The sequence below is a fragment of the Impatiens glandulifera genome, chromosome 2 (assembly GCF_907164915.1).
Source record: "Impatiens glandulifera chromosome 2, dImpGla2.1, whole genome shotgun sequence".
Classification (NCBI taxonomy): Eukaryota; Viridiplantae; Streptophyta; class Magnoliopsida; order Ericales; family Balsaminaceae; genus Impatiens; species Impatiens glandulifera.
This window is the reverse complement of record NC_061863.1, coordinates 1,965,702-1,980,565: the sequence shown is the minus strand read 5'-3', so window position 1 is coordinate 1,980,565 and position 14,864 is coordinate 1,965,702. Positions and strand designations below refer to the sequence as shown.

Genomic DNA, 14,864 nt, shown 5'->3' with positions numbered 1-14,864 from the left:
CTGGAGATCTGGATCACAGAAAATCCACTTCAGGTTATGTGTTTACTTTTGTAGGGGGAGCCGTGTCATGTCAATCCAAATTGCAGAAATGTGTGGCTTTGTCAACCACAGAAGCAGAATACATTGCAGCCACTGAAGCTGGTAAAGAGCTATTATGGTTGATTAGATTTCTCTTGGAGCTTGGTATGCAACAAGAAGATGCAGTTGTTTTCTGTGATAGCTAGAGTGCTATAAATTTGAGCAAGAATGCTACATATCATTCCAGAACTAAGCATATTGATGTGAGATTTCATTGGTTAAGAGATGCAATAGAAAGCCAACAGATGAAGCTGAAGAAAATTCACACTGATAAGAATCCATCAGACATGTTTACGAAAATTGTTCCAAAAGACAAGTTTGAGCTTTGTTGTCGGCTTGTCGGCGTGAATACCAAGTGATGACTTGAAGATCGATGTGCCTCTCTCCGTGGGCTGGAGGGGGAGATTGTTAGGCCTTATGGGTCCAGCCCAATTAGGCAATATAAAAATCAAATAAACCCTAATTTTGTTTCTCTCTCTACCACAATTTTCAGTGAGAGCTCTGTGAAGAGATTAAGAGAAACAGAGTGAAGAAAATACAGAGGAAGAAGAAGAGAAGAAGATATAGAAGAAGAAGAAGAGAAGGAGAACAGAGTATCACCTTCTTTGTCTCGATTACACTCAGGTTCATTTCTCTCTTATTTGTAAAGAGAACTTCATGTTTTCTCAAACCTAGATTTGTTTGGGTTTGAATGAAATTAGTTTCTCTGTATGTATACCTCAACTTTAGGTTTAAAGTTGAGAAGAACAATTGTATCGGTTTCTTACTGATTAGTGAAATCTGTTGGTTTTGCCCCGTGGTTTTACCCTCCGTGTTGAAAGGGTTTTCCACGTAAATCTGGTGTTCTTTATTACTTTGCTGATCTGCTAGTATGATTTGGTTGACTTGTGAAATTAATCAGATCAATTGATTTCAATAGGAAAGTATTATTCAACTTGAAATTCCTAATAGCTTGGTGCAGAATGGGGCCAGGAACAGCAACGTTCAAATGAGTTTTCCCCATTCTACAAGCGGTATCTTTAAAATCTCAAAACACGAAAGTTGTAGCTGTAATTCATACATTTTCAATGACTACTGGCTCATTTCGTGAAATGGCTTTAGTCGTCCTGTGGATCCCGTCGAAGCGATTTGAAAGAACATGCCAAATCGAGCAAGGTTGAATTGAATTTTTATAAATTTCATAACTTGATTCCAAAGCCAAAATTGTAGCCCTGGAGACTCAGCGCTGCCCGGACACCTTGCCAAGGATAGCTTCGACTTCCTCACTGTGATCATGATTCCTAAATCTAACAAGATATTAGCTCGAGCTCTGATTCGTTAATACATTTTGTTAATTGTATAATCGTTGATAATATGCCTGGTTGATTGTTCGGTTGGTTAATCACTTATATACTTAATTTATGTTATAAGGAACTGTTCTTTCCCGAGTCCTCCTTGTTGGAAACGTCATAAATGAAGGGAACTCCTCGCCTGAAGTCGACGCGGATGAAGAATCCGGCGAGAAAGGAGGACGGACAACAAATCTGTTGAAGAACTTGCATGTTTGAGGAAGAAACCGATTGGCCAGGGTGGGTCTTTGGCTGACTTATTACGGTCACGCCACTGAAATGTAAAATAAAATAGGTTTTCAAAATATTTCATGCCCATGAGTTTCTTTTATGTCCCGAAACTTCAAATTTCGAAATATTTATTATATTTTCGAAAATCTGACCCTCGAACTTTCTAAACTTTCAATTTCAAAATTTTAAATTCATTAGGACTCGTTTGCTTTTTTTTATAAGCAAATTACCTATTTCCTAGATGTAAATATCCAAACCACTTTAGAAAAATATAAAAAATATACATGCTGGTCAAAAATATTGTTTTCAACAATAATACAATTTTCCCACAATTTCAGGACTTGTTTAAAAATTTATTTAACTTTGACACCTGATCCTTCGAGTTCTACAACTCGAAAAATCATGAAATTAATTCTGCAAGGTCCTAAAAATATTGACTACCACAAAATTTTTAAAACATGTTTTTTAAAAACATATCTATGTAGTGTTATAAACACAGTTACACAATTTCAAAAATTCCAAACTCGATTGTCTCATACTCCAACAAAATTTTTTGACCAACTCGAAATTTTTTAGAATTTTTGGAAATACTTTAAAAAAAATGCTAATTTTAGCAATGTTGTAAATGGAATTCTGCGATCTAGAAAATTCCAAAGAAAGCTCCGAGGTGTTTCTTGAAATTTTTTCTACCAATATATGCATTCAGATCTATAATCAAATTTTTTTTTACTTCTCGTTTGTACTCTCATTTTTTTATTGGGAAAAAACGTTCTAATCTTTTTTTTATTTTAACATTGTCTACATTTAATGAACTCTTAATTTTGCTCTAGAAATGAATTGGGCTAACTCTTCTAGACATATGTTACAATATCTTCAAAAGAGCAGAAAAGTTCTGAACTCATAACGCACATGTAACACTTCAAACATTCAAACGACCAACTATTTAGGAGTAGAGATTGTCCTTTAGGATATGCGTGTGTGATAAAACGTTGATGACCTTTTCTCAAACGTAACAAAGCACTGAACCCTTAAACATAAATCTATGTATTTTTAGTTTCTTTGAGAAAAAAAGTGACGACTCTAAAGTTAATTAAATCGATATATCCGCGAATGAGTCGATTAAAACATGTACGAACCAATTTGAAAGGCTTATATATTAGTTCTTCTAATGTTGGGGAGGAGGATGACCTTAGTGAAGATGTATCATTGGCCATGAATAGGAGAAAGACTGGTACACAACAAGTCTTATAAAAAAAAGGTGTATTTTTATATAAAATTGATTTATATATGGTCCATGTTAATAAATTAGTTTAACTCATTAGAACAAAATTTTAGGACCATATCATCACCTTTACTTTAAATCTAAAAATAATCTTTCAAAAACACCTAGTTATTGTATTATAAAAGAATATGTCAATATTTTTCTAAGAACTAAAACATGAAAATTACCATTATGAGACACAAAACTATTGTCAAACATTTTAAAAATAAAATAAAAGATTAAAATAAAAATAAAAAGTTTCTCTTATCACTCTGAGAATTAAGGACCTTATTTTTGGCCTTTTATCCTAGCTAAAGATGTGGTTATGAAACTATTGAGGAAATCAATTATGACACAATATTAGAAGTTTTGGAATTAGATAAAAACACAACATATAACTATGGATGCTTTCAATTAATTAATATATGATCTAGTGTAATAGATACCATAGTCTTAGATCAATTGAAATAACATTATAAGCAAATGCATGCATGTCTCATATACATACTAATTAACTAATATAATATGAACCCTGCTTGTTCTGAGCTATCTAGGTCAGAATTCGTAGTAGTAGTAGTAGTAGATTCGTTATATTCATCCCTCATCGCAATCGTCTTCATCTCCTCAACACGACTAGTATTGCTACATGTGGGGCTTTCAATTTTCTTCTTACCACTAATATCGCTGCAAGGGCCGGGGCTTTCAATTTTCTTCTTGTACATGCGCTTTCGCCATTCCTTTTTTCTATACCAATGTGTTGTCAACAAAGCACCAAGGATCAAGAACACTAAACCCGTGCACCCTCCCCCAATAATGACAATTTCCACGGCCACCCACTTTTGTTTCCCATCATGAGGCACTATACCCCACAAGGCGGCTATGAAGGCTACTACCATGAAAACCGTCGATAGCCACAATGCCTTGTGATTGATTTTCAAGAGTTTCATCAACGACTTTCTCTTAAAAGGAATAATGCTCACTAAGATGTTCACGATCCCGAGAGAGAAGAACAAGGCCAATGTGTTGCATGTCGTAAATATGAGAAACGAATTTTTCATACCTATCATGGCTTTGCCAGTCCTCTGGTCGAAGCCCCCGGGAGGGTTGATACCAGCAGAAAAGGTTACGGTTGCTATTAAGATTGCGACTATGGTTATTGTATTTCTCGCATTTCTTAGACCCTCCATATGATGCTCGATTTGCTTTAACTTACGCCGACGATGGTCAGATTCGTGCTGAAGTGGGGATGGTGAAACCCTTGATTGTATCCATGAATTATATGACAAGTGATTTATTTCTAAGTTATGTTCGGGTTCGGGTTCAGGTTCGGGATCGGGCTTGAGTTCGGGTTCGGGACCGTACTCGGGCTCGGGATCGGGATCGGGATCGGGTATTTGTTGATCAATTTCTCTTAATATAGGAAGTAATTGGTCACATCTTTTGGCTCCATATTCTAACAAAGATGGCACAATTGCAATAGAACCTGAATTGCTAGCATCTGCTTCAATCACATCTAAAGCTGTATAACCTTTGTGATTAAGGACATTTACTTCCACTTTTAACTTGAGAAGATACTTCACCATCTGCCAATAGTTTATAGAAACATCATGAAAATAAACCATGCATTTTTGTAAGGCACAAAGGAAAAAAAATAATTTAAGAGACTACTTTACTCTTAAGAATATATTTCACCATATTTAGTTAGTACTTTGAATAAATCTTAAATAGTTAATTAAATATTATTTAGGAGACAAAACCATTAGGCCGCCTAAGTCACTAAGTTATTTATAGTTTATTAGCCCTAGTATTTTTACTCTGATTTTTCGAGACGTGGACTTTATAACTTCTAGAGTCATAAACTCTCTTAGTTATGACTCAAGTGATCCACGTGACACTTTAATTCTGCATAATTCAAGAAATATTCTCCGTGACACTTTGTATGTTCTTACCATCGAGTTGACTCTAATACTATATGTAACACCCCGAACTCAAGTACTTTTACTCGTGAAGAAAATAGACTACAAATATCTCCGATCAAATCACTCAACCCAAGCTAAAAAAAGTACTCGTGGAGATATTTATAGTTTATTAACCTCATTTTATAAGGAGATTATATTTACCGTGATTTTTTAATGTAAATCTCGTATATCTATTTAAAGACATTTTTGTTTATACCATCTTCTACACACATTTTCAAACCCAAAATATAGTATATGTCACATTATACAGTAATTCATCTTCAATCTAAAAATTCATTTTCAAACTCAAAAAAATATTCTTAAAATATTATTTTCTTTAACTTTATTAATATTATTTATATATTTATCAACTATACATATTTAACCTTAATTTTTCTCATTCATTTAATAAAACTAGGATACAATTAATTTTTTTTTTATGTATTTCTATGTTTATTCTTTACCGTTTAAAATTATAAATTTATAATTTATAAAATTTAAATTATAAAATATAACGTAAAAATATAAAATAAATTAGATAAAATTTCAAGTATACAATTTAATGATTTAATTATATATTTAAAAAAACATTTTTATCTTATAAGTAAAAAAAGGAAGTTGAAAAATCAATTTACATATACAGATATAAAAAACTATATAAAAGAAATAGTTTAAGAGCCCTTTTAATAAAATGGTCAAAATGGTGGAATGAACCGTTGCGTTGGGCCACGAAAAAAGGAATGGAAACGCATTTTGCGTTTGGGAATATTGTCCGATTCCTGGAAGAAATAGCACGCATCATGAATTTTGCGTGCCCATTAGAGATGCTCTTATAGTTCTTACTTTATTTTTGAGTTAAATTATTCTTAACTTAATTTGAAATTAAGTCTAAATAATTAAGTGAGTTAAAAAAATTGTTATCAAATGAATAAATTTAAATAAATAGTTCATTATTTAAATTAGGTTATAAGTCGTTTTATCAAACACTAATTTTGTCACTAATTACTTTTTTTTTTTTAAATTAGGATTTATCAAACACATGATCATAACTATTTCTTAAAGATTTATTTGAATAACTTATGACTTTGTCATAATTTGAACTAACTGCTTTGTTTTTTTGTTTTACAGATTTTCACCATATTCTTTATAATATTTACAAATAGTTTTTAATGAGAATTAAAATTGAGATTTTTAATTATTTTTTTATTTGACAAAAAAAACTGTTCTCATTGAAAAAGTATGTTTGATTTAGTTTGTATTTGATAAAACTAACAATTATGTGTTAATAGTTGAATACCCTTTTTTTCAATTGATGTTTTTTTTCATGAATATCATATATATATATAATACTGGTATTCATTAGATTGCTTTTAAGGTAATACATTTATACACTTGGTTTTTCAACTTGTAACTTATGAGATCAATTTGCTACTAATTATCCATGCATGCTTTTATGATATGTTATACTTACCGAGGTTAATTTTCTTGCACAAGCGAGGTGGAGAACGGTATTACCCTTATTATCGGGCAAGTTGAGCATGATAGAGATATCAATAGTCTCCACCAAGTACTTGAGGACTTCGTGCTGGTTGTTTTTAACCGCCACATGTATGAGCGTCTCTCCATTATCCCTTGTGGTAATGTTGGCAAGATCTAGGTTCGTGGACAATATTTCATCGATTACACTTACTCGACCTCTTGCAACAGCCCAATGGAGTGGCGTTCGACCTTCATGGTCCATTGATGATGCTAGGTCTTGGTCAAACCGAAGGAACTCCCTTACAATACCAATGTGACCTTTGCCACATGCTATGTGGAGCGGTGTGCAACCGTTTGGATCATTCTTAAGTGCAAGATCGGGTCGAGCAAATAGAAATTCTTTAGCCACATCTGCAAAAACTTACAATAATTAGCTGGTGTGTGTTTTTTTTTAAGTAATTTGATTTTTGTTAGTTTATAAATTGAATATATTAATTTTAGTCTTTCACAGCTTGTATGATGTTGAATTCTTTTTAAGCAAATTATTTTATCATGTTTTATTTTTTCTAGCAATTTTAATTTTTAAATCATTAAAATTCCCAATAACCCATGATATCTTAACAAAATGTACACAAATATTAACCTCCACCAATTATTAAATATATATTAAGATGGGGATATATTTAATTAAATAGTAAAGTTGACAATAAGCACCAATAGTTATCAAAATCATCTACCCAATATTGTAATATTACAATTCGGTCGGTGGTGGAAGGGTCCCTCCATTACATTAATATTTCATTCACCCAATAAATATAATATGGTGGCATCCACCCAATAAATGCGACCATTACATTATAATATATATGTAATGAAGTAATGGAGAGACCTCTTTTCAGGCTTTAACCACCTATTGTATTTATAATTGGGTAGGTGATAAGGTGTATTTATAATTGGGTAGGTGATAAAAACGACTATTTATAGGGTCATATTTTCAATAATGCATTGTCATGTTTTTAAAACACTAATGTCTTGTTCTTAAATAAAAATGACGACAATATAGGAAACAATACAACAGGTGTTTTGAGAACATCACAACGTGGAAGTCGTCGGGAAAATGGCTCCCCAGTCGTTCCCCTATATCTATTATTTTTAATGAATTTTAACATAAAAATATGAGGAGGGATAGGAGAAAAATTAAAAGAGTGAATGGTGGAGTGAATGACGTGTTACCGCATCAATGTCTGAAAAAATGATAAAAGGTGAGGAGAGAGAAGATAGAGAAAATATTAGTTTTTCAACAAATCAGATTACGTCACGTCATTCCATCTTCCAAATTCTACCCTCAATCATTTCTCTAAAAATATTTAGAAAGTATATAAAACCAGGGGCAAGGAAAAAGTTGTCCAAAATCTCCAAATGGAAGTTGGATAAAAAGAGTGAATATTTTGTGGTGAGTCAAATTCTATATTTAGGAAAAAGTTGTCCAAAATCTCCAAATGGAAGTTGGATAAAAAGAGTGAATATTTCGTGGTGAGTCAAATTCTATATTTTTGTTTCTTGGAATTTTTTTTCCTCATAAAAGTTAGCATGATTCCTGACGTTGTTACTCTCGTTTAATGTAGAGCATTTTTAATGTGAATCAAACCTGAGATATTTGTTTACTTATGTAAAATCTTATTGTATCTCTTTTAAGCTGCGATAATATATTTATATAGGTTATTGTATCCCTTTTAAGCTGCGATAATAGATTTATATTGGTGTAAATTTTCAAAAATATGAAAACAAATAAATACAAGCCCAAACATAGTTATTGCTAAACATCACCCAACATGAACTTTGGTCCTTGTTTAGTTTTTTTTTTATAAAATCATAATATAATTAAACATTTCACTTAATACATTAATTAAAATGTTTTTTATATTAATTTTATCATTATATATTAATAAATTTTAAGTTTTTTTACTTAAAAAAAAACTCTTTTCAAAAGAATCATTAATAAAAAAAAATAATCTATAAATTATTCAAATAAATCTTTACGGACAAGCTTTGATCCTGATATTATATTTATATTTGATTAATTTAATTTTAATGTTGAAATACACACAAATCAAAAAAAATGGAAAGGTGTATAATAAAGAGGAAGAAACATTATTATTGATCTTTGAAGTTATTATAGATATTTTAAAAAATAAACTTGAAGTTATATGATACTTTACCCACGAGATCATATGCTTATACCAAATTATTTTATTTTTTTTCAATAATTCAAAATGAATAAAAATTGTAACCTAATTAAGAAAAAAGATAGAGAATACCATCGTGGCCTGCCGTGGCAGCAGCATGAAGTGAAGTAAAGTTCAAACCAAACTCCATCATTAAGATCTTAGGGTATTCCTTAATCAAATACTTCACGACTTCAATTCTCCCCATCTCGGATGCCACAAAAAGCGCGCTTTTTCCTCGTTTGTTAACCTTATACACGCATTTGTCACTTCTAGCCACATGTTGATCGTCGAGCAAAATCCTCACAATACCAATATTACCTTCCCGACAAGCCTCGTGAAGAGGAATCTCCATTTCACCGTTCTCTGATCCCTTTAACTCTGGCCGTCGCCTCACCACCTCCACCACCATCTCCTCGTGACCGAATCGAGCAGCCAAGTGTAAAACTCCGTTTATTAAATCGGATGTTTTTTGATCTAGTATGGTCTCATCTTCATCGGCTAGTTTTGAAAGGTACAATAAGTCTCCTTCCACTATAGCCTCGTGTAGTCGCCGGTCCATTCGATCTTGAATTTATTTTCTACTTTGTTGTTTGAAAAGTCTATTATATATTGTTTGAAAAAGGGTTAAAATAAAGTTATCTTAATCAATTGATTAAAGCTGCATACCAAACACTAATAATAAAAAGAAAAAAACAAACTTCCATTTCCACACGTATATAGTGTTGACTTTTTACTTTAAAAAACTCATAAAAGAAATTCAAATAATTAAACTCTTGAACTAATGTTAAATTTTAATATTTACCAACTTATAAATATCTCACTTTAACTTATAGTTTTGAGTTATAATAGAAGATAGAACTTTTAAATTATATTTTATACATTTAAACTTTATAATACGGCGGATCCGTAGGGCTCGGGTGAACTTTTAAATTATATTTTAGTTGTAATAGATTATAAAACTTTATAAAAAGGTGATATTATCCTTAATTTTTTTTTAATTCATTATTTGTTTATTTAATTTTAAAAAATATGTAAAACTTAAATTTATATATTAGTTTTATTCATAATTTTCTTGTAATTTTTTTTAAGACTACTCCAATTGATCAGATTTTTAGATCCGTAATCATTAATATTTTATCTACCAAATTTATTGAATATTAAATGATTATTTTGAATAAATAAATTCAAAATTAGTCAAACCAAGATAAATTAATTAATTAGATTAATTATTATATTAATTAAATCTCAATTAATTAGAATAAAGGTTGAGATAACGAAAATAAAATAATTTAAAATAAATATTATATTTGTTTTATCCCAAATTAATTAAAATGACTCAAATAAATTAAATAAATAATTTGTGATAAATGTTGTATCCATCTAAATCACAAACTAATTTTTATGAAGCTCCAAAAATATATAAAAAAGAGTAGTGATAGAGTGAGGGAATTTGGTGAGGGAATGACGTGCCTTCATTGGTTGGAAAATGTAAAAGTAGGAGGAAAGAGAGAAAAGAGAGAAATTATTTGATTTTTTCATCGAATAAGATTATGCCACGTCATTCCCTCACCAAATTCTCTCATCTAATCATTTCTCATAAAAAAATAGATAAATAAATATTTATGTCTATTTAATATTTTATATATTTTGTAGGTTGAAAGAGGGCAATATCCGGTACAACCGAAAATAAATGAATTGACTGCAGACCACGCGACCATTAGATGAGCACCCAGGCTTCATACGACGGACCATATAAGACCGCGTCACCCGCTACAACGAAAGTTAAGCGCTTCTGCGCAACACTTGATCAACTAACGTGCGTGTAGACATCATTTTTTACCTACCCAATTTAAATTAAAAAATATATAATAATAATAATAAATATAATAATTCAAGGTTATTTTTAAAAATATATAGATATGTAAAACAAACCAACGAGGTATAAGCCATTTGACCCAAACCAAACAAGGCTTAGTCAAATGGCTGGACCTATATTAAAAACCAAAGTAGGCCAGACCCAAGTATCAAGACAGGCCATACCCAAGCATTAGACAGACCCAACGCAAAAATATAAAGCCCATATATCCGGCCTATGATTAAAATAAAATAAAATAAAAAAATTGCCAGGACCTATTTACAAAAAAATAATAATAATAATAATAATAATAAAAAATAAAAATAAAAATAGAGACTCCTATTTTCTCATAACCCTAGCGCATCTTCCTCAACTACCTCCCACATAATCCTAGTTCCCTTTCTTGTCGACCTCCCATCTAACGACGAAGATGAAAGCGATCGCCATCTCCTCTCATCTCTTCCAAAAACGATGAAGAGCCGATATGAGATCGATGAACATTACGCCTTCGTTAGATCCACGGTAAAGCCACGCCCTCTAGCCTTATTCAATGAGATAAGGTCAGGCGCAAAGAAAGACGAAGAAGACAAAACTCTTTAATGGTCTCACAAAGGAAAGTCGTTACTGATACCCTAGTTTGTTATCATTTTTTAGGTTAAAAAATCGATCAAATTCTATCTCCAAGTATAATTTAAATTCTGAAATTTTAATATCTTTAATGATTATTATTTAAATCATCAATAAATTTAAAGTGTAAAACAATATAATTTTAAAATTGACTAAAACTTTAAAGTAGAGACCGTTATTCTGAAGAACACAAGAGAGTAAGCACGAGACTCATTTCCCGAGTGCAATCAAGCCCCAAACCAAAAACAGAATCTCTAAAATGCATTTAAATACGTAAAATATTTTCTTAATTGTAGAAAAACAAGGTGGAGACTCTATAATCCAAAAGTCAATTCCCGACTCATTTAAAATATTTTCTAAATCAAATTCAGGAATAAAGATAAATTAAATAAATAGAGGAGCCGAAAGATTTCAAGGCGTTACAGTGTGCATCAACGTCGTTAGCCTAGACGCAGATAGAAGGTCCAAACGCCAACAGACGAAGACATAACACTGCGCCCAGACGTGCAATCGCGCTTTAGCTCGAAATGATAATGTTTCAACTCGAGCTTGTCTTCTTCCTCGCGACGAACTAGATGAACATCGTCCAAAACTTTTGATTTTTCAAAACTAGAACTCAGCCGATACTCAACCAAATTCGATTATTGAAAGGTTGAAATGAGCACCCTAACATGGTGATCGCAATGATGCCCTAATTGGATGATAACGGCTAAATAAAGACAAAATCCATAAATTGCCTTTTTTCTTGAATTCGATCAACTTGATTATTCAACCGAACTTGGTTGTCTATAAATAGTCCTCCTCGAGTAAAACAAAACAAAGAATTAGAATCTCAAGCCTCTAATCTAAACTTTATAAAATTCGCCATTAAAATTTCTCTTGGTTTGAAATTTTCGAAATTTTTGTGTAAGGCTATAAGCTTCATTTTTTTTATCATTCCAAAATTTTCATGAAGAATTCATGAGTGTTCTCCAACTCGTAGTAAACTTTAATTCGTATTGTAATTTGAATTATTGATTTAAATTGAGATTTTTACATTTAAATTCGACCAATCTTGAATAATGTTTGATTATTTATTTTCTTGATTTGAATTTGATCATAAAATCATTTTAAAGCTTTATGTTGAATTCAATTTGAACGAATCAAGCTAAATCGAAAATACCCAAATTTGATTTAGAAAATTTTCAAAATTGGATTTTTGTTCTTTAGCTTTATCTCAATAATTACGATTTGTAAAGTTTCTTTACATCTTTTGAAAGATGTTAGGAGTAGTTTTGGCTTGAATATAAGCAATAAAAATATTATATATTTTCCCTCTCTCAAAGTTTCTACATGTTATCAGAGCCGCTTTCAAGTGCTGCCTCCTTGACCGACGTCCAGCTGGATGCTCTTCGTCGACTCCTCACCGCTAATCTTGGGTTGCTACAACCTGCCTCTGAAAACAACGATAACAACTCTGATGTAAATGCCTTCAATAAAATCAACTCCGGTTGTCCCAAAGTGCTTAACACCCACTTAGGATACGGAATTGGGGAAGACGATTGCAATTCTAAGTTAGTTTATCCAAAAAAATTAATTCAGCGACTCGTTGTCATCAAATTCTAGTGAAACTCCGGCGAATCAAAGCCAACTCACTTGTTGGGTTTTGCAACAGCAAAACTATGGATCTTCTTAGAAATCAAAACATGCCCTTCTCTCAAATGAAAGAAGTGATTACACTAGGAATGATTGGACTACTTCACAATCAAAAACTCCCTCAATCTCTCACTCTAGATCAGCCAAAGAACAACAAGAAGAAGGAAACCAGAAAACCTTAGATCTGTAATTCACTATCTCTCTATTTGCTCTGTGATGAGAAAAATACCAAAAAAATGTATTTATACTCTAACCCGTTTTCATAAAAAGAAAACCCTGACCCGTTTACCCGGAATTTAAAACCCGCCCGCAATGGCAAGGAACACCAACAATTCTCCCCCTTCCGAGCCATGGGAGAATGTTGCTATAAACATTCATCATCGTAACGCTTCTGTCAGAACCATTCCGGCTTTGGCACAACATATCTCATGCTTTCCTCTTGGCAAGCCCTTTGTCATCATATCTGACCCGTTCTCATCTGTGTACACTTTCTCCAAGTATAACTCCTTCTTCTCGAGCACTTCACGAATCCAATGGTACCTTCTTTGGATGTGTTTTGAACGTGAATGGAAACTTGGATTCTTGCTCACATGTATAACACTCTGTGAGTCACTAAACACCACAAACCTGTCTTGTGCAATACCAATTTCTTTCAACAATTCTTTCATCCATCTCATTTCTTTACAACATTCTGTAATGACAATATATTCAGCTTTTGTAGTAGACAAAGCAACACATTTCTGTAGACGAGACTGCCATGATATAGCTCCTCCTCCAAAAGTAAACAAATACCCTGAAGTTGATCTCATTGTGTCAATATCACCACTCATATCTGAATCAGAAAACCCTTCAACATGTGACTTTCCAGTACCATAACACAAAGCGTATTTGGAGGTCCCTCGAAGATATCTCATTAGCCACTTAACCGCTTCCCAGTGTGTCTTACCAGGATTTGAAAGAAAACGACTAAGTACTTCAACCGCATGAGCTATATCCGGTCTTGTACAGACCATTGCATACATCAGACTGCCTATTGCTGAAGCATATGGAACACTGCATATTTCTTGTCTTTCCTCTTCATCCTTGGGAGACATTGTCTTGTTTATTTTCAAGTGTGTAGCCAATGGACAAGCAACTGGCTTTGCCTTGTCCATACAGAATCGTTTTAGAAGCTTCTCAATATATCTCTCTTGAGATAACCATAGCCTTTTCTTCACCCGATCACGAATGACCTGCATTCCAAGAATTTGTCTTGCTTGACCCAAGTCTTTCATCTCAAAAGACTTAGCCAAATCCTTTTTCAACTTGGCAATCTTGAGCTTGTCTCTCCAACAATCAGCATGTCATCAACATATAGTAGAAGTATAATAAAATCATTAGAAGCAAACTTTTCCACAAAGACACAGTGATCTGTAGACATCTTTATGTACCCATGGATGGTCATGAACGACTCAAACTTAAGATACCACTGCCTTGGTGCTTGCTTCAAACCGTACAGACTTTTGACAAGTTTGCACACCTTGCTTTACTCATCTTTCTTATTATAACCTTCAGGTTGCTTCATATAAACATCTTCATCCAAATCACCATGGAGAAATACAGTCTTGACATCAAGTTGTTCAACCTCAAGATCCATACAAGCAGCTAGACTTAACACCACCCGGATAGAAGTCATCTTCACTACCGGTGAGAAAATCTTATCATAATCGATTCCATGCCTCTGGCCAAAACCTTTGACAACCAGCCTAGCCTTGTATCTTGTCTTGCTATCATCACCTTCTTGCTTGATCTTGTACACCCATTTATTTTGTAATACTTTTCTGTTCTCTGGTCTTTCAACTAGATCATATGCGCCATTTTTCAGCAATGACTTCATCTCTTCATCCATGTCAGCTAGCCATTCTTTCTTATGAGCATCCTCAAGAGCCTCCTTATAGCATATAGGCTCCCCACAATCAGTTAGAAGAACATACTCTGTAGCAGGATACTTAGAACTTGATCTTTTCTCCCAAGTAGACCTCTGAAGTACCTCTGTTTGTTGATTCTGTTGATTTCCATCTTCTTGTTGAACTTCAAAATCAACCTCAACATTATCACCAAGATCAGTTTCAGTATTAGTATCATTTCCATGACCTACAGCTTGACCCTAAGGAACATCATCATCACTATATGAGTCTGAAGCTA

General features: G+C 32.7%; 1 protein-coding gene across 1 annotated transcript; it reads right to left on the bottom strand.

The window, feature by feature from the left end:
• Nucleotides 1-3,413: 3,413 nt before the first annotated feature.
• LOC124923686 (ankyrin repeat-containing protein NPR4-like) lies at nt 3,414-9,122 on the bottom strand. The gene is made up of 3 exons (XM_047463653.1): nt 8,654-9,122; nt 6,328-6,746; nt 3,414-4,481 (listed from the first exon to the last, which is right to left on the bottom strand). Exons 1-3 carry the CDS (start codon nt 9,120-9,122, stop codon nt 3,414-3,416), a joined length of 1,956 nt encoding a protein of 651 aa, XP_047319609.1.
• Nucleotides 9,123-14,864: the final 5,742 nt, after the last annotated feature.